The sequence below is a fragment of the Rhinichthys klamathensis genome, unplaced genomic scaffold, assembly GCF_029890125.1.
Source record: "Rhinichthys klamathensis goyatoka isolate OS25496 unplaced genomic scaffold, OSU_Roscu_1.1 h1tg000296l_1, whole genome shotgun sequence".
NCBI lineage: Eukaryota > Metazoa > Chordata > Actinopteri > Cypriniformes > Leuciscidae > Rhinichthys > Rhinichthys klamathensis.
Window position 1 is genome coordinate 2,324,727 of NW_026606815.1, and position 21,749 is coordinate 2,346,475.

At 40.6% G+C, this 21,749-nt stretch overlaps 1 protein-coding gene across 1 annotated transcript in view; it reads left to right on the forward strand.

Annotated features, from left to right (window-relative positions):
* LOC130103695 (nitric oxide synthase, inducible-like) overlaps positions 1-21,749 on the forward strand; it is a 33,103-nt gene that overhangs the window by 737 nt on the left and 10,617 nt on the right. The window contains exons 4-10 of the mRNA XM_056269989.1: positions 1,319-1,481; positions 1,579-1,670; positions 15,501-15,642; positions 15,789-15,928; positions 18,094-18,268; positions 18,358-18,459; positions 18,629-18,823. Coding sequence (XP_056125964.1) covers positions 1,319-1,481; positions 1,579-1,670; positions 15,501-15,642; positions 15,789-15,928; positions 18,094-18,268; positions 18,358-18,459; positions 18,629-18,823 — 1,009 coding nt within the window. The remainder of the gene's footprint in view (positions 1-1,318; positions 1,482-1,578; positions 1,671-15,500; positions 15,643-15,788; positions 15,929-18,093; positions 18,269-18,357; positions 18,460-18,628; positions 18,824-21,749) is intronic.

A 21,749-nucleotide genomic window follows, 5' to 3' on the forward strand; every position in this document is an offset into this window, starting at 1 on the left:
ATTTATACCATATGTAGGGTGACCCTCTCTCCATGCAACCAGCCTAAAATTGCTAAACACTCTTGATAGGCTAATGTAATCACGCATGTGTATTGAGATGTGATTGTCTGGGAGGAGAGGTATGGATCCTGTCTTACTTTCATTTTCCTTATGTGAGAGGTGGGAGGTTTCAGGAACCCATCAAAGTAGAATAATATGTTTTATTTTTACTAGGTTACTGAAAATCCTCCTGGGACCCAAGAATAGACTTTTGTCCACTGTAGTGGACATTATATTTTAGTGAATTTCTCTGACATCATACATGTCACATGACACAACCTGGGTGTCCTGTAAAGAGCACATTCAGGACTTTTCAGAGATACCAAATGTTTGGAGGTTTCACCATGAAAACAACTTCTCCTTGGTCTTTAAAAATGTCTGACATTAATTTAGTGATCAAATGTAGCATTCTTATGGAAATATGATTATATATTGTAATTATAATTTAAATTGGACTACTTTTCAAATTGTATTTCATAAAACAACATCTCAGGAAAATGTTAAGGGGTTTCAAATAAAAAAATTACTTTCTGTTACAAAACAGGACATTGATTTCAAACGTGTCCACTGTAGAGGACATCAGGACTAAAATCATGTTTATCAGGCATTCTGGGAGACACAACAAGTGAATATGGAAATAAATTATACATCAATATTCCTATGAAATATTAGATATTATTATTAAAATGTTGCCAATTATTACTCCAATTATTACCCTTATTTTTTCATTAAATGTTGCTCCAAGAACACATTAATGTGCAAATTAGATACAGTGTATAGATACATTGCATTGAATGGGAATATTAACTTATGGCCATTTTACCCACATATTGCAAAAAGTAAAATGGTGTATCAATTCATTCCATTATTTCTTTCATAACATAGTTGAGAATAATCTTTATACAACTTTTGGTTGAAAAAATCCTGAAACCCCAAAATGTATTGGTGATTGAAAAAAAAATCCCATTGGTTTTGCCTATACATATAATTTCATGTCATTTTATTTTTTAAACAACTTAGTCCTGGCGTCCACTACAGAGGACATAGCATAACGTATGAATAAAATATTATTTTATATATATGTTTTTTTACCATTTGTTTATTGTGCTCTAAACAGTGTGATGACATGGAAAAAAACTAAATTCAAAAAACTTTTTTTTTCTGGGTCTCAGGAGGAAATAGTAAAAATTATATTTCTTTCAACTTGACAAACAGGGATGGAAATGTAACAGTCGGTTTACTTTACAAGGTGAATAACTTAATTTTACCTTTTGTGCAGCCCCAATCCAACGGAGCACCAGGCTCGGATTGAAACTGTCACACTGGAGATCACCCTGACCGGGTCCTACTCACTCACTACAGATGAACTCGCTTTTGGGTCCAAACAGGCGTGGAGAAATGCGCCGAGGTGCATTGGCAGGATCCAGTGGACTAATTTACAGGTTTGAGTTTTTTTTTTTTTTTTTTCATAGATCATAGCTAGCACTTCCAAAGCCATGTTGTGCTTTTATACTAATATAGCCTACATCTCTTCTGCAGCTTTTCGATGCGCGTAAGTGCAAGACCGCCGAGGACATGTTTCATGCCTTGTGCACTCATCTTAATCATGCCACCAATGGAGGAAACTTGAGGTGAGTTGAATGTATTTATTGCAATACGGTCATTATCATCAGATTTACCAAGGCAGAAATCTTGCAATGCAAGTAAAACACCAGGACCAAAAGGAAGGAATGAAGGAATTAATGAATTAATTCCTAATCGGTAATTTTTGCAAATCAATTTAAGGTTTTTAGAACATTGCATTGATATTTTTGATACAATACTTCAGTATTTTATCAAATGTCATAAGAAAGGTAATAATATAATAGGCTTAGTGCTGGGTAGTAACTGATTACATGTAATCTGGATTACTCAATCCGATTCCAAAAATTAAATACTTTTAAAATACTCACAATCAGAATACAGTTCCTTTTTTTATTGATTACATGTTATTCTAACAATGGCAGTAAATGATGGACTTTCTGAAGAAAAAAAAAGCCTACCCCTAACAGAGCATACCTAGATATTGGCATGGTTTTATTTCAGTTAGCCTAATAGCTGGTTTGATTTGCATTAAGAGATTATTGTCACGGGCTGGTTGAAGCAGGAAAGGATGCAGGATACTAATTGCAGCAGTGTTTATTTAAACAAACTCAACTACTAACAAACTGGCTCAAAAGAAACATGAACAGATCAACCAAACATGTAGCAACAACGACAGACAAGGAGCAGACTGAAACACAGGGCTGAAATACACAGAACAGATAAGGTAAACGAGCTGGGACAAATGAACTCACAACGACTAATTAACAAGACAACAGGTGACATGGATTAAATCAATGAAACACAGGTGCAAACTGGGTGTCACAGGCAAACATAACAACACTAAATGTGACAATGATCTTATGGAAAGTGCCAATCTCTCGGTATGGTGTGATGATGTGGGGCTATTTTAATTCCAAAGGCCAAGGGTAGTGATGGCAAAATGAGGCTTCCTGAACCACTGAGACCTCACAGCCCATTGCTTCACCCAAAGGTTCATTACTTGAAGCTTCATTCAGCATTGCTCACTAGTGACACCTAGCTACTGTACAAAGAAGTAACAGACAACTTAATTAATTCTGAAACAATGACCTGAGCAGACTTATGATGTTCATATAAAATCCAAAGCAATCCAAATAATGTTATCTAATTAATATAACAAGACTATAGCTACTATAATTATTAATAACAATATACTATAAGTATTCTAACCTGACATAATGTAATAATATACAGCCCTAACACATATGACACAATAACAACCAGGGCCGTATTAAGACAGTGTGGTGCCCCTGGGCACTATTCCACAAAAGGCCCCCTATATTCAAATATCTCAATTTAAAATGTACATCAATTAATTGACAGCGTCAATTCACGTTTGCCCCAAAAATTATGATAAATCTATCAGGTTTCTTACCTTTACAGGCATGAAAACGGGTCAGGGGTGAAAAAGGTGAGAAGGTTATTACCCCTCTAGGGGGGTCCGGGGGTATGCCCCCCCGTAAGAAAATTTTAAATATTCCATATTTTAAAGCATCAATCTGATGCATTTTGAGATGCATTTTTTTGCCAACCTGGGGAGAGTTGGAGAAACTTAACTTCAGCCATGAGTCAAAAATATTATGGCCTCCGTAGCGTTAGCTAATCATTTTCCACCAGAGCTTTAGCTAGCTGGCTAATGTTGCGTTCTCTCCTGCTGTGTTCAACTCAATTCATCAAGCTGTAGCTAACGTTAGCTAAGCCTATGTCAACAGAGCTCCTGGGTAACTTAGATATAGCCTACCAGAAAATATTAGGGATGTCCCGATACCATTTTTTCTGAACCGATCCGATACCAAAAATTCTGTTGACCGATACCGATACCAGCGCAGTTTTTTTTTTAATCAAGTAGAATTTCTATAACTATGTGTGTTGAACTGATAATCACTATTTTGTGTTAAACACAATCTACAGTATAAAGAAAAACAACAAATCAAAAAAATGATCATATAACCTATGACAAAAATTTAATTCTATTATAAACTAGATTAGTGGGTAACTCAGCAGTAATATTTAGTCTAGAAAAATCACAAGTGCACAATAATTGTATAAAATCTGAACATTTAGTGAAAAAAAAACAACAACATTTTTTAGTGGGGAACAAATAAGAGACTATAAGTGTAGCACTAAATCTGGTAAAACGTTTTCATGTATTATGTTTAGCAGAACTGCTTTTTCCTTGATTTTTGCGCAAGCAAAGGTGTCAACTACATCCCCGAAGTCCATTTCTTTGTTCCAGTCTCCACAGTTCGCTCCGGCTTCGTCAGACTCAGCGGTGCTAGTGATCGCAATTCCTGTGATGTTCTCACAAAAAAAAACTTTCGATCCCTGGAACATTTTGAATTGTAGCTAAACGTCTAGCGTCCTTGTCTTTCTTTAACTTTCTTTTTGCAAAACCACTCAATTGACGTCAGTCCATTTTTAATTTAGATTCATTTTCTGTAGCCGTTAAAAAAATGACACATTTGCGCATACTTGTTGTGGACCAACTCAACTCTGACAGATTGGGGAGGTCTGTAGCCGTTAAAAAAATGACACATTTGCGCGTACTTGTTGTGGACCAACTCAACTCTGACAGATTGGGGAGGGGGAGTGATAATGGTCATGTAATCTTTATTTATTTATAATTTATTATTATTATTATTGTTAAATTAGTGTTCATAAACTAGTTATGTATGGTCTTTCGAGAATTAATAATATAACAATTTACGAAAAATATTTTTAAAGCTTGTGTCATGTGGTGCCCCCCTAGTGGTTGTGAATGGTTGGTGCCCCTGGGCACTGGCCCAAGTGCCCTTATGGATAATCCGGCTCTGATAACAACAATGCCAATGAGATTGCTCTAACTCTCTGACACTACTACAACTGCTTCTACTACTCCTGACAACACCCGGAATCGAATCCGAAAGCGACACTCTGAACCGATGACGTTTTCACACAAACCGAGGCCTTGTTTGTCATTAGTCACGTGATTTTCACGTTAACAACACAACAAGCCTCGAATCGCGGCTTCATCTGGCACGCCCATTTTTCTCGACACAAGCTCCGACGCCTCGGTTCAAATGTCACCTCACTAGCCAAGGGAACTTTATCAGGATGCATAGTATCCTGGTCCATGAAATAAATGAAGTTCCTAAACGTAAGTTAGGGAGGAGCGAGCCCATCCAATCTTTCAATCAACAAACAGAGTATATAAGCAGCCGCTTACCTCTCCCTAGTATCAGCTGTTCCAGTATGCATTACTGCCGCAAGGAATAATGTCCGACATCCCGGAAATCTAGCTCTTTCCTTCAGACGACGCACTGACAAGCCTTCCTGGGACACAGCCAGTCACACCCCGCGTGAGATCGAATCTTACGGATCATCTTCATGAGCGTTCTGATCGAGAAATCCAGCGCTCACATAAACCACTTTCCAAAAGGCAACGCTCTCCTCCATCTTCAAGATCACCAGTTTTAACTGAGCCTCGTCCATCTCATCTCCATTCTTCCGCTGCTAATACACCGATTCCACCCATTTCAAAATGTTCAGTCAACAGCCTACGTCAAGTCCTCTCCAGCTCCGGAATCCATTTCTCCTGCAGATCAGCAAAAGCTCAACTCTACGATCTTTTCATCAGTTATTACAGTTCCAGCATTCCATCAAACACTTCAACATCTTATAAAAGCAAGACTCGCACCTCTTCTACCTCCGTTTCTCTCCCGGTTCGGCGTTCTGAACCCACACAATCCCAACGCGCCGATCCAAAGGCCGCCGGCGCCGCCGCGGCTCACACTTCCTTGTCCGCCGGTATTTCCACCCGGCCAGCAACAACGGCCGCAAAAAACAGTTCCGCTTCTTCTCCAGCTCTCACAAACTTCATGCAGTCAGCCCCACTCCCCAGGCTAGAACTGAACTCACAAACACATTCCTCCTACTTCCCTCTGCTTCTCTAGTTCTCTCTAAACTTCTTTATAATAACCATTGTGCCAGGTCACCCTCGCACACGGTTACATTTCTCTCACCCTCAAACCAACCTACTCAAAGAGCGGATCCTAGCGCGAGGTTGCCTTCGCTAGCCATCTTCCCTCTTTCCTTTCATTCCAATTCACCTCACCCCTTTTTCCCCTTCCATCTTCCAATTGTCTCCTAATATTCTTTCCAGTTCACATCAGAGCGTGAGGTTGCCTCAGCAAAGGATTTCTACACTTTTCTACACAAAACCTCCCCTTCCTCTCACTTCAGGCCATGCCAGCCATCTTGGACACCAGCAGTGTTCTTCTTCTTCTTCGTCTTTTACTGGCGACTTGCAACCAAATGGAGCATTATCACCACCTACTGTATCTTATTTACTTTTGCTTAAATCCTTAGGTTTAGTCCAGTTTGTTGTAGGTAAGATGATATGATTTTAAGCACCATCTTTCCGGATTTATTTGAGAAGATATTTGTAATGTTCGGGCCATCCTTAAAAATATTCTTGTTTGCCGTAACCCGACCGACCCTGTCAAATTAGGACCGACCCAATCATTTTTTTTTTTTCCCTTTTAGTCCGACTGACTTGCCGGTTGTAAACTTGCATTAAGACCGACCGATTTTTTTTTTTACTCTTCAAACAACTAATACAAATGCAATAAAATAATATACATTTATTATAGTAAGTATTGTGAATATAAATTGCGTAGGCTACGTTCTTTCTTTTAAATAAAAACCCGTGGCGTCATCTATTATGATTATGTTTACACCATTGGTTTACGCATGTCACACTATGGCCTGTGCGTTCGCTTCGTTTCATTCACTGTCAATGGTTCGCGCTCGGTGATGATGGCTGCGCCGCGGCTGCTTGTGAAATACGTCTGTATGAGCCTACATTTAGTCGCTCATTATTCGAAATTCTTAATGGTCAAATAGGGAATCGATGTTAACGGCCTTTTCTCGGAGCGCGTCCAGCTCGTCATGACATGCCCACCGCAAACGCGCGTCACACAGCAACTGCAGGCTCTGACAAACAAACACACATAAGTGTGGGAAGCCAAACACACCGAAAGGGGGACGAAACGGCGCGCTGTGTTACAGAGTTCGCGCTGCGCTGACTTGTAATCTGCGTGGCTCAATGGACCGAGACGCGCGAGCGCGACAGACTCGACAGCGCAGGGAGAAGTGTTTGCTTGCGCCAGCCAATGGTCAGAGTGGCGGTAACTAATCTCACCAGCGCAGCGCTGACCAATAAAACAGCACATCCCATACCGAAATGTAGGCTACTAAATTGCACAAAAGAAAATCGACCATTCCATAATATGTCAGGACTACTTAATCGGCCTATAGTTTCCTACAATGCGCCTAGCTATTTGACCACACTGATTTCTGTTAATAATAGCCGATGATTATGGGTCAAATCTCTCACTCTCTCCCTGCAACTTTTTGTTACCCTCCTTTCCTGCCCCTAGACCAGAAAGGGGGCTTGTAACAGTATGGGTCAAATGTAAACGAATGGTGCCAAACGCGCTGTTTTATTGGTCGGCGCGGCGCTGGTGAGATTAGTCATTTTAATGTATTTGTTTCCCTCTGAAAATCCACTTTCATTGAAATCTAGTGGCTCCTCTTTTTTTTTTTTTTTTTTTTATTCTGCCTATTTTTTTCCAAATGAATGCAGCTGGAATTAATGCAATAAATATGTTTTTTTTTTACAAAGATTTCAAATTGTTTGTGGTCTATAACCTGTATCAGAATGAGGTTCGCAATGGTGCGCCCGAAGGCATGGGGGTTGAAGACCCAGTCAGTGACGTCACGATATGCAAATTTGTTTTAATTCATACCGACCTAATCACCATGACCAAAATTATCCTTTTTTTTTTACATTGAATCTTGAAAAAAAAATATATAGACCTACCTACCGACCCTTTTTTTTTTTTTGCTGTTACTGCAAACCAAAATATTTTTAAGGATGGCCTCATTTGTTTGATTCCTTCATGTTCCATTCCATTCCTTAAATCCATTCTTTGATTTGAGTATTTAATACACTCAAACAGCACATGTTCCACAGTTTCCACCAGCAGTGTTGGGGAGTAACGGAATATATGTACCTGCGTTAAGTATTCAGAATACAAATTATGAGTACGCCCATCTGTATTCCGTTACTGTTACAATTTAAATAGTTGGTATTTAGAATACAGTTACATTGTTGAAATCAATGGATTACATTACGATGCTTCTCTGTTTCACGAGTTTAGTCACTCTCTAAATAAATTAAGGCAACTCAGCATTTCCCAGAAGCCCCAATGTGAAAACGAAAAAATGTGCGGTTTGCGTGATCAGTCACAATGAGTCGGAAGAGGAGCAGCGGGAGCTAGAATAGAGATGTAGCCGGAACTACAACAGAGACAGGGCAAGAATGCGTTTCTATCTCGGAAATTCAAACAGTATTTCACATTAAAGAAAGAGAAGGGAGAACGAAATATAGCCTAACTGTGCAGTGCAACCTCTGCTTGCCAGCAACCAACCTCCTTTCAGCGTCCAAAGACTCCACCTCCAACCTATAGAAGCATCTTAAAGTAAGTTATTTTCAGGTTTAGTCGTCTGCTTTCTTTTTATGTAATCCGTATGAAATGCGCATTTCTCTCTGGCGCATTCACTAGCATACTGCAAAGATCGCGAGTCAGCATCGTCAACTTCATCTTTGCAGGCAACAGTGACAGACAGAAAACACTTGTTTATTAATAAACAATTAAAATATATCCTTGCTATATTTGACATATTCATAATCAATACTTTTGCCGACTCTTTGTGAAAGCTTTTAGGTGCTTCATTGGTAGCGCCATCCCTACAACACGTCACCACTGCATCAACATTCCGCATTCCTACACTTATAAAATGCAGTTCAATGTGGAAGTAATCCAAGTATTCAGAATACTCAGATTGAGTAACTTAACGGAATACATTACAATTACATCTTGGGGCATGTATTCCGTAACGAAATACGTTTTGAAAGTATCCTTCCCAACACTGGACACCAGTCAGTAATGGGACCCTCCGATCAACATTCATTTACTTTTCTCAACACTAACACTTGCTCCTCAGGTACAATCCGCTTGCCAGCCCATTCACTCTCAACAGCAGTCCATCTTCCAGCTCCTAACAATGCAATCGCCATGGAACCACTACCAGTCTCAGCCCATCTCTTTTCCCTAATTCTATCAGGTGCAACTATCGATCTTCCTTCTCTTTTGACTTTCGTCCCTCTCAATTAATCCCACCGCTCGTTTGACTTAAATCGTTGATCTTACAAATTATGTACAACCTTCAAAACGAGTTCTCACACTTTCAGAATTCTGTGTTGCTTTTGCCAGATACACAGAAGTAATTTGCACTTCATTTCCAGCCAGACGCAAGGAATTAAATGACTACCTCTCTACCATAGCAGAGCTCAGTCTCTCTTTCGGAGGTAGTAATTTTTATACATACCATAAGCTTTTTCCAGCTAAATGCGCCGCCCGCATCACACACTGGAACCAGTGTCCTTACTGGGGAGCCTTGGACCTCGAACTATATAACAGAGTCTTCTTAGGCGTTCGAAGCCCTTCTTGCGCCATCTGCAGGTCTATCATTCATTCTACGATCAGAATGTCCCCAAACCAACTCAGATCTTCCAACCCATCCAGCTCCTTTCCAAGAAAAATCCACTTCATATGTCCCTCAATCAAGAATTGACCGTAACCAGATTTTTACCTCAGTTCCAGGCAGACAAGTGTGCAACAGCTTTAATTCATCACGTTGCAACAGACAACGATGCCACTTCCTCCATGTCTGTAATTTCTGTGGCGGAGCTCACGCCCGCTCTATGTGCCCTGTGCGCCGCTCCTCAGCTAACTTTAACCATCAACAATCTTAGCGTCTAGCTAACCACTATCCGCTCAGGTCTTTTTCTCCTAACAAAACAAGAGCCCCAGACGCCATGTTCAATTTGGCTTTCTTCCGATCACCAAATCAAAATGCTAGGTCGATGGTCGTCCCTCGCCTTCGAAACATACGTTCGTTCAGATCGCAGTGTGGGCCCTCCTATCCGAAAAAATCAGGACTGGAGGTACCAAGGATCGTACGTCCCTCGAACGCCTTTGGTGACTAAATAATCACCAACACAATGATGGGGTGAAATGGGCTGTAATGCATGGGGCACCAGGTTAAATCTTGCCTAGGGCAGCAAATTGGTCAGGGCCGGCCCTGTATGCGTGGGAGTGTGAATGGCTATGAATATTAATGTGATTTACACCTGGGTGGGAAGACTAAAGACACTCCCCCAATGGCCCATCTAGGTGCTGTGAGGCAGCCTGAACTAAGAATGATTCACTGATTAATAAAAAGTTAAAAAGAACAGCATTTATTCAAAATAGAAATCTTTCCTAAGAACGTAAAGACTTAAAGTCATTCCTATCACTTAACACATCCTTTCAAAAAAAAAAAAAAACATAAAAAGACCAAACTTGTTTTTTTTATATAAAAAAAATTTTATTCAAAGAATCCTAAAAAAAACTATTACAGGTTAAAAAAAAATTAAGCAGCACAACTGTTTCCAACATTGATTTAAAAAAAAATCATATCAGAATGATTTCTGAAGGCTGATGGTTAGTTAGGTAAGTTAGCGGTACATCTCACTGATGCTGACATCTGTCCATTTATATTTGCAGCCTTTTGCAGTTGCCTTGGCAGCCTGGGTTATAGACTAACCAAAACTGAACATTTATATATAAAAAATATATTGTATTTACTTAGACAGTATCACATATTTGCATAGGCGTCGATTTCGGTGGGGGCGGTGGGTACGCGTCCCCACCAGATTTCGTCATGAGTCATTTTGTACCCACCACTTTTGGAAACATTGAGGCACGGATGTACCTAATACAAATAAAACATCCCCAGTTAACTAGCAGAGCATTCATTTAGTCCGCTCTTAAATAAGAGATCTAGTGCTAAAATGTTTTGTTTTTGAACTCAAGCTAAGCGCTCGTGTCCGCTGCTATCAGTGTCATTGATACAGTGTTCTCTTGTGGCGGCACACGTGCAGTCTTCACTCGGACGCGCTCTTCAATCTATCGCCGTTGCGGCGGACACTATTCATTCCGGTGAAATCACAAAATAAAAGGCACACAACTGCTTGATATAGACTGTAACCACTGATGAACATATTCGGTTTTGATAAGAGAAAAAAAACTATTCCGAGGGCGGATTAGAACCCGTAACCTCTGACACGCTTGGCAAAAGATCTGCCACTAGACCACTGATATATTTCAATATATTTCACTAAATCCTTATAACCTAAGTTATTAAAAAAGTTTACACGAGCGAATAGGTAATATTTCCTATGTTAAGAGCTAGCCAAAACTAGGCAAAATATAGTCTGAAAATTCTTTTGAGTTCTATGATCAGAAAAGGAATTATATAACAATAAACAACTTACTCCGAGCTTGTATCATCGGCGGGGTCAATTCGTTCTTCAAAATGCAGCCGTTCGTCGTCCAAGTTTCAAATTCCTCTGAGGAAAAGGTGAATTTTTCCCTGCTGTCTATAATCCTCTGAAGAAGTAGCGTGCTGCCATCCTCAAAACACGATGAACTATCAGTGATTCTGATGGAGAAAGTTACTTTGTGTTGTTATGGCATTGATCGGGGGGCGTGCCGCGTGTGCGATGCATAGATTGCCTATTTACCATGTGAAAAGCTCTGGGGGCGTGGCGGCCTCAGCTAATTAAAGATAATGAAGGGAGAACGAAAAAAACTGTACCTCTCCTCGGTTTCAAACGGATTACATAAACTGGAAATTACTTCATTTAAAAGAAGATAATACAAGCTTTAAAAAGACACATGTCTCGTATCTCTGTGACAAGTATTGACTTAGTTACAGGTAATTTTTCGGACGCGTTTCAGAATGGACTTCACTGACAGAGAGAACGCAGAACGCTCATCATGTTTATTTTTCTTTATTTGGCGAAAAGCAGAACACTTTGTTTTTATTGTGAGTATCCACAAAAAAAATAGACACTTAATAGGATCGATTGATGTATAACACTTATATGTACGATCAAAATCAACAGAGTATTTTTAATCTCTTTTGCACTGATAAGGAAAAAAGCGAGCAGATCACGCCGGCGTGATTGCTGACCCCAGAGGGCTAAATAAGAGATCTAGCGCTTGGTGGTTCTGTTCTGGGCAAGAATAGCGATAACCACCCAAAAACAATATTTGATCCAATATTATGGGGGAAGCATCACCCCAAGCTGCAGCAAGCAAGGACACATTGCAACAAACGTGTTGCTGTAGCCAATTTAACAGTTGTTTGGGATCTATTGGGGGAAGCTTACACCCCTAGCGGCAGCTAAATCTGATAAAAGTAGTGTAGTTTGGCAGGGGAAGCATACACCCTACAACAATAGCTCCGAATAGCAGTAACAAAACTGATACAACAAGCATGTTGTATATCACAGAACTATTGCTAAAACTAGTGTAGTTTGGCAGGGGAAGCATACACCCTGTAGCTCTGAGTCATATGCAGTGCGCAGGTAAGCTATGAATACAGTGTGCTTCCTCATTCATGAAAATGATTTCTGCTCCCGTCTTACTGAATTCCATTGGTTGTGGAGGTGAAGATGACGACTCCGATGATTCCACACTCATTCACGGCCACGGGATCATACGCTACGATGTTGTTAGTGTTGAATGACAGACCTCTGCGGTGAGCATACTGTTTATTTGCACAGTATGTTACCAATAATCTAGATAAGCTTTTGCCACAAGCATGTGCTAACTTTAACACAGCATGTTACAATATCGGATTGACAAAAAATGCTCATTCTTTATTCTATGCAACCAGATAAGGCTAAAACAACGCTTTGATTACCACAGCATGTCGCTTAGTACAGTATGCTCAATAATACTAGAAGCCTAAGTAATGAGCATATATTCAATAACATTTACATTAGCAACCAGTACAGTACTGATAGCAATGTTGCTGAAACAATTACAAGTATTTTTCTGATACCTGAATAAGCTTAGCACAGCATGTGACAATGACACAAGATATAAACCTAAAACACACCATGTTCCCAATAGCAACTAATAGCTTTTAGACTTGAGCGGCAAAGAAGCTCTGGCCGCCCTGTCAAGGACGCTTGTCAAAAAGTACGGGGAAGCTTGTTGACGCTTCGGCCGCTCTGACGTAGCAGCATTCTATGTTCGAGAGAAGAGAAGTGTCACAACATGAAATGTAAACAGAAAAAACAAGCAATACATTGACACTAGAAACCTTTTATAATGACAGCATTTGTATAACCGTTTTGGTCACATTTGGTCGGGGGAAAAAAGAATAATTAGCTATTATTATTATTATTTTCATCTATTGCAATTGGTCAAATCGGTGTTACTGTGAGCAAATGAATTGCATTCCCGCCTAAAACGAGCGTTCGTAAATATTTGTGTATCACTGTATCATTATGGATCATCGCAAAGTTGTTGTGTTTGGTGCTGCTGTATTGTATTTGCGGAGAAGACGTCGGACTCTGAGATTTTGGGTTCATGACACGCTCCAGGACCGTTATCTATATGCAAACAACGTCATATCATAAATGATAGGAAATCCAGCAACGGTGATGATTAGCTTCTCCTCCATTTTCTCGGAACTAATGTTTTGGTAGGAACGAAAGTTTACATCGTATGTTTCTCCGGAATCAGCCAGCGTGAAGGACGTCTATATTCCGATTGGTTGCTGGCGTTTTTCCGCTGCTTGCCGCTGAACTGCGTCATAGCTCATTACCATAAAGTTGAACTACTTTCAACTTTCTGATTGACGCTCAAAACGCTCAAAATGGCCAAAACGCAACGCCGATGGATTTGACGCTCCTTGCAGCATCCATTGAAAATGAATGACTTCCGGTAGCTTTGCAAGCTCAAGTCGGCGGCGGTGTGTACGTACAGTTTCGGCACCTTCACACTGGCAGTTGAAATCAGCTCTGATACGGCTCCGAAACGACCGGAAGTCATTCATTTCCTATGGAGATTCGCAGACCGCATGCGAATGGGTCCGAAACGGGTCCGACCGAGTGCGGTGCGAAGACAAATGTGTCCGTTGGTCATCTTAATGCGTTCAAAAAATGTAACTCTTGCGAAAAGCTACGGACGGTTCCTATCCGACAATTCACCTTTGGCTAAGCCCCGCATCCCTTAGTTACTGTCGCTATGTCCGTTAAGCTACGCTGCTCTCACGCACACACCATGTTCTCAAGCAGTAAAAAATATACATCGCGGAGCAGAGAGGAGACTGACAACAGGCTGACAGACCAGGTTACTTTTCGGTTACTTTTGATATTAAACATATTAAACAAAGTCTCACCTTTCAAATTTGGTCATTTTTTTAAAGAAATTTAAACAATCATGTTGGACTGTGGCAACACGGTTGGCGGTAACGTTAGTCACCTTCAAAACTACCACAGCGTGTCTGTAACATTAACGTTAGGTGTTTGTATCTTGAATAACAAAGTTAGCTAACATCCAGCCGCTACTCAAAACATACAATCCTGACTTACGTTAACGTTACGTGATAACTAAACTATCGCTAAGCTTGCTTGTTAGCACCTTTCTTCATTAATTAGGGTAACATTAGAGAACCAAAATCATAACCTAACAGCATTGTCTAACTAGTATAACTTCACATTAAGGTTAAAAGCAACATTTACTTTAGAGCACACAAGTGAGCTTGTTGAGGGGTTTAACGTAGCTGACTGTGAGGACGTCCACATAGTTTAATCCAAAGACGACACTTGTCAGGATTTGACTTCGGTTTTGGGAAGGAAAAAAACGGACACCCCCCTCCAACCTCTCTGGAAAACGCTTATCTCTGTGTTACAAATGCCCCAGGCACAACGTTTAACCATATTTTTGATAAAACTACGACGGTAATAGCCTGCCGAGACCAAAAATATGAGACGCCTGTGTTAAAGTCAATGGAGCGCTGTGAAAAAGTGTCGGACCTCTGTGGGAGCGCGTTCTTGGCTGCGCTGTGATTGGTCAATCTACATTCTAGGGTGTGGCTTAGCCAAAGACGAATTCCAGCGGAAGTTAGGGTTGCTATGATACTGATAAACAAACCTGAATTCTTAACTTTTAATAAAATAAATAATGATTTTATAACGATAAGTTGTCATGTCATTTTTTTATTTTCATGATTTTCTAACGTTATTAGGGCAGTTAATACAATTAAATTGTAGGCAGACATCGAACTAAATGTGATATAGTGGTATAAATTATACCACTATATCACATTTTTTAGCCGACCTGACATGTCAACGTCCTGAGCAACTTTCCTCACGCAGCAGCCTTCCTATTAATATCTCTATAACCCTCATCAGAGAGATCATACAGAACTGACAGAATCAACCTTTCTAATCTCTCCGCCATTTTTGTTCTACCCGCTTCCGATGCTTTTCACTGTGTAGTACGACGTCCGTTGGGGGCGTATTGCGTATTACGGAGCTGATTTCAACTGCCAGTGTGAACTGCAGCGGCGTTAGGATCAATGCGGCAAATCTCGTGTTCAAGTTCACGAACTTGAATGAATCTGAGGTGAAATCCTTGTGGGGAACGAATTCCTTTCGCTAAATTCCCGATTGCACGATTCCTTGTGAGATGATGTGGTTTGCCTGCCGAATTTCGCCATTTAATTGGCTCCTAAGAAATGCGATAGCTGCTAAATAATACTGAAGAAGCTTATACAGTGGTAGGCGTCGTATTGCTATAGGTAGACGTGTATCAGCTGAGAGTCAGCTGATGCGAGCTTGACTAACGTGACCTGCCAGAACTGACGCTACGCTTAATTTTTGGCAGGTCTGTCATCACTGTGTTTCCTCAAAGAACAGATGGAGATCATGATTTCCGTGTTTGGAACGGTCAGCTTATAAAGTATGCTGGCTATCAGATGGAAGATGGCAGTGTGATCGGGGACCCAGCAGGTGTGGAGTTTACACAGGTAATTAAAATAGAAGCTTTGAGGAGGACAAATATAATATATGTCCTCTGCTTTATACCTTTTCTTTAAATGGCATCTACCAACCATTTGCTTCTGTTAAGAAATAATCACATGATAACTGCTTATATTGTGTACTCTTTTTATAGGTGTGTATTCAGCTAGGATGGAAACCAAAGTATGGTCAGTTTGATGTGCTGCCACTAGTCCTGCAGGCGAATGGAGAGGATCCTGAACTTTTTGATATTCCTTCAGAACTGATTCTGGAGGTCCCAATAGAGCATCCAGAGTAAGTCATTTGGGTCATTTCAGAGAAAAGAGGGAGAAATAGAATTTGAAGAATTGAAGAATTATAGTTTGAAAAAAATTTCTTACATTTACATTTACATTTATTCATTTAGCAGACGCTTTTATCCAAAGCGACTTACAAATGAGAACAATAGAAGCAGTTAAACTAACAGTAGGACAACAATATGTAAGTGCTATAACCCCTCTCAGTTTAATTTTAGTGCAGTTTTTTTTTTTTTTTAATAGAATAGAAGAGAAGAGAAAGTGTTAATTCTACTGAATCAAGTGCTGCCGAAAAAGATATGTCTTCAGCAGAGGCGGACAGAGTACAGAGCTTTGTTACTTGAGTAAAAGTACAGATACCCCTTACTAAATTTTACTCAAGTACAAGTAAAAGTACTACAGTCAGATGTCTACTTAAGTAAAAGTACTAAAGTACTTGTTTTTAAAAGTACTTGAGTATCAAGAGTACAAGAGTAGATTTTCTAAATATTGCATTAGTAATCTACTGCCACTGCTTACATTTATGCACAGAAACGTCCTACATGGAGTTATGAAAAATGTTAATGTTAATACCTTGGAGAATGTAAAAGGAATTGAAAGTAAAATCTAATTCTAAATCTAATTTAATTAAATTTTTGGGGGGTCCCATCTTTAAATGCGGGGACAACACACACACACACACACACCACATGTAAGGGTGGCGCTGCCAATAAACCACCTAAAAGCTGTCACAAAGAACCGGCAAAAGGAATGATTATGAATATGTAAAATATAGCAAGGAGATATTTTAATTGTTTATTAATAAACACTTGTTAATAAACAAGTGTTTTCTTTGTCAGTGTCGGCTAAGATGAAGTTGACGATGCTGACTCGCGATATTCAGTAGTGAACGCGCCCTGAGAGAAATGCACATTTCATACGGATTACATAAGCAGAGAGCAGTCTGTAGTCTGTTTTCTTTCATTTTGAATTTTTCTGTTTAAAAGTAGACCTATCTGTGAGAGGCAAGTAGGCTACCTTATACACTGAGTTTGGGTTCATTTATGAGACGAGATCCAGTTCACGTGCCGGCGCCTCCATTTTCTGCTATTTACTTCTTATTTATTAAACCCAGGCAATTGGTTGAAGAAACATTGATTAAAATTAAGATACAATTAATGCAAAACGAAATTCAGGTTAAAGAAAGGTTTTGTGTTTTCTGTTTGATGTCTCTGTGAAAGTTTTAAAGCATTTTTTAAGCCGCTTTCAGAGCGCTCACGTCCGTAACGGAGAACACGTCCATAACATTGTTTTTTCCTCATGAATGCAAACCCGAAAAATAAAATAAAACAAAATTAATATTTTATGTACTGTGGAGACTGAGCGCCAACCCTTCTTCATTCGCTGGGTAGTAGCCTACTTTGGTTTGCGCAGTGTAATTCTCATAATCAGTAAAAATATATTTTGCCTCCTAAAGTTTTTTTTTTTAAGAAATCAGAAATCCCTCGTGGCTATGCTACTGCCACATTTGAACCTGACTGTGTTAAACACACCACATACTCAAGAACATCAAACCAAATGCTTGGCTTACATTAATGTGTAATATAAAATCTGACCATGGAGTTGACTTTGGCGGAAAGCTGAAAGTGATTGCTGATAGGCTGTCCCAATCAGTGGCGCCTGCACAATCCAATCACGTTTGAGAGGGAAACAACAAATTGAGGGTTTCCGAGATTTTTCTTTTTTTTTTACTCGGGTACTCACGGTTATGGATAGAAATGTATTGGAGTAAAGAGTACAATATTTGCCTCTCAAATGTACTTGAGTAAAGTCATGAGTACTCCCCAAAAATGATACTCGAGTAAAGTACAGATCCCTCAAAATTGTACTTAAGTACTGTACTCAAGTAAATGTACTCCGTTACTGTCCGGCTCTGGTCTTCAGCAGTTTCTTGAAAGTGGCTACTGACTCAGAAGCTCTGGTTGAGTTAGGCAGATCATTCCACCAACAGGGAACAGCCATGGTAAAGGTCCGAGAAAGAGATTTTGTGCCTCTTTGAGATGGTACCACAAGACGACATTCGCTAGCAGAGCGCAGGTTTCTGGATGGCACATAAGTCTGAAGTATTGACAGTTTCTTTACAGTTTATTCTCTGATTAAAGAGTGTGCTCTGGTTTTGTCCAGGTATGAATGGTTCAAAGATCTAAACCTCAAGTGGTATGCAGTTCCTGCAGTAGCCAACATGCTAATGGAAATCGGTGGTCTGGAATTCACAGCATGTCCTTTCAACGGCTGGTACATGGGCACAGAGATTGGAGTGCGGGATTTCTGTGACAACCAGCGCTACAACGTTTTGGAGGTAGTTCATGTTCACTGTCTCTTGGTGACTTGGCACACCTTGATAATTTTGATATTTATGTTTTGCTTTTACTGCTTTATGTCCTGTAGCGCGTTGGACAGTTAATGGGCTTAGAAACACGCAAGCTGTCTTCACTGTGGAAAGACCAGGCACTCGTGGCTATTAACGTTGCAGTAATTCATAGTTACCAGGTAAAGTGTCCTTCCACTTTTGTATTGTTGAAATATTGATATACAAATTGATTTAAGATCATCTCACTGTTATTGTATCTGAAATAATACGTATTAAAAATAGAGTTAGGAAAGAAGAAAAATCCATTTATATATTTAATTGTCTTTATGTTGCTATATTGCTGTGCAGAAAAAAAAGGTCACCGTCACGGACCACCATTCAGCAAGCGAGTCCTTCATGCAGCACTTGGAGACAGAAGTTCGTGTGCGTGGAGGCTGTCCAGCTGATTGGGTGTGGCTGGTCCCTCCCATGTCTGGCTCCCTCACCCCTGTGTACCATCAGGAGATGCTCAACTACATCCTTTCTCCCTTTTTTTATTATCAGGTATCAAACTTTCTGATAAAAAAATCAAACATATGGTTAGAAGGGGTGGAAAATTTTAGACCCCACTAGAGATGTAATGTATTAACGAGCACAACTGTTTTCATCATTGATAAAAATAAGAAATGTTTCCTGGTCACCAAATCAGCATATGAGAATGATTTCTGAAGGACCATGTGACACTGAAGACATTAAAAAATCTTACCAACCCCTAACTTTTGAACAGCAGTGTTAATAAAGAAAACTTGAGGGGCGTTAGTGAGCAGGCGATGGAATAGAACGTGTTTGGCTGAGCTCCTACCTAATTTTTATCTAATTTTGTATTAAAAAGCAACATATCTTCTGTAATTACCCCCAGCGCGGTTGATAACGTATTCCTGAACACATAGTGTGCAATGAACGAGCCTTGGAAATAGTGATGCTAAGCTTCGAAAATATAAACACAGCAGATCCTGCTGTTATAGGCCCAATACCTCCTTGACGCAGAGTTCAGCTTCTGACCGTGCCCACACACAGACTCCTCCAGACATGACCGATATGGAAGAACTGAAGTCGCAGATACTGATATGCTTAAAAGCAGATATTTCCACAGTGATAAGAACTGAACTTAAAGGTGGGGTGTGTGATTTTCTTTTTTGACCATTTTTTCAAAATCACTTGAAATCCTATTCCTAACCCACTTACAGCCACTGAGTTAGAAGTACTGAAATGAAAATCAAGCAATTTAATCATCTGTGGAACGGCCAGGACTCAAAAAACTCCAGCCAATAATTTCCAAGACCTAGAATCATTGGACAGTAAGTGCGTCAATCAAACGGTCGTACCATACCCCCCTCCCCCTCGCGCGCGTGTCCCCTTCGTGCGCATATTTAAAGCTCATGATCCAGTCACAGTAAGTGCAAGTTGCCCAGGTACACAGAGAGAGAGAGAGAGTAAGTTGCTTCCGTTTGGAGAATGGCAGACAAGACACCAGCACATAAAAGGAAATCGATATTTGAGAGAGCAATTGCGAACAAAACGGCTGAAAGAGAAAAGGCAAAAACAAGGGTCGTTCTAGGCAATGCTTTCCAACGTTGGCGCAACTGAAGGACCAGGAAGGACTACATGATTGCGCGTCCATGTTCTTCGAATGGGTGGAGTCAGGGCCAGCGTTGGAGGAAAGAAGGTAGGACCTTTTGAGTTGTGTATTTTCAAAATCTGCCGGCCGTTTTTGCAAATCCCATACCCTACCTTTAAGAACTCTCTCGCTGACGATTTCAACTTTTTAAAGAGCGAGCTGCAAACTGTAAGAACGGAAATTGCAAACAATGTGACGCTAATGCGAACTGACATTGAACAAATGAAGGATACCATTAAAGATATGGAAGGCAGTATATCAATGTGGACGGATGAAGTGAACAAACTACAAGCCGTGGTGAGTACTTTAAAATCGGAACTGAAAGAGCTGCTAGACAAATCCGAGGACATGGATGGGAGGATGCGGAGGTGCAATATTCGAATCGTGGGTGTTGCGGAGGGACCGGGATCAGCTTCCACGCAGTCTGTCTCTAAACTACTATCTGAGGTGTTGAATCTGGATAAAGAAGTTTTGGTAGACCACTCACATCGCAGTCTAAGACCATTGACCCCAGGAGGAAAGCCACAGGTGATAGTATCAAAGCAACACTACTATCAGGATTGTGTCGAGGTCCTGCGTCGAGCACGCAGTCAGGCTCTGCTCCAGTTGAATGGCGATTCCATCGCAATGTTCCCGGATTACACTGCCAGTGTCGCCAAAGCACGGGCTGCATTCACGGACGTAAGGTAACTATTATGAGAGCAACGAGGTGTTCGATATGGCTTACTGTTTCCTGCTCGATTAAGGATCACTCACAACGGCACGGATAGAGAATTCCTGGACCCGGATAAAGCCATGGCCCACGTTAAGAAGTATATCGTCGCTGGGGATGACACCAGAATGTAACTGAAGATTTTTCCCTCTTCAATATAAATCCGGTGGGACGTTTATAGCTATGTGGTTTGAGCGATCGGATTTAAATCCGTCTCGAATGCGTTTCGGAGGGCATTTACACCTGGGGGCTGTTTACACCTGGCCACTTCATGCGTTTTCTGTGATCGGATAGCTATCCGATCGTGAAAAGACCAGGTGTAAATGCCCTCCGAAACACATTTGAGACGGATTTGAATCCGATCGCTCAAACCACTTCAGGAGGTGGTCTGGGCCGCATTCCAGACGAAACTGGACAAGTGTAAATGCATCTGGTTGTTGAAACCACATATTTAAATTTTACTCCTCACAAAAATGCTAAAAAATAAACGTGTGAGAGCGTGTTATAGGCTATATGTCATGTTATAGTCCGATATGACGACGCTACTGCGACACGCATCACCTCAGATGAGCAGCTGAGCGTCTATTCATCAAGCCAACGCGCCGCAAACTATCGCAAATCAAAGTGAAAGTAAGTCGCAGACGCTTAACACACAATCATCTTCATTAAAACTAAAGAAACGAAATGATCTTACCAGTTCTGTTAACGCTCTCTCTTATGGCACTTTTCCACTGCTGGTATGGCTCAGTACGGTTCGGCTCGGCCCGGCACGGTTCGGCTCGCTTCGCTTTTCCACTGCGTGGTACGACTCGGCTCAGCACGGCACGGCTCGGTTCGCTTTATCTCGGTTTGCTTTTCCACTGCAGTTAGTACCGCTTCAAAGTGGGTGGGATTATAGTCTGATCGTTATAGTTTATCCGCTCCTCGGCAACCAACGAGAGGAACGTCTGCACTTCGTCCACTGACCACGATTCAGCCATTTCTTTTATGGAAGTTTTCTTTATTTCTTTTTTCTTCAAGCAAGTCAAGCAAGTAGTTTTAAAACAGGTGCTACAGTGGTGGCTGTTACTGGCTATTTAAATCTAGCGGGTTTAATGTCT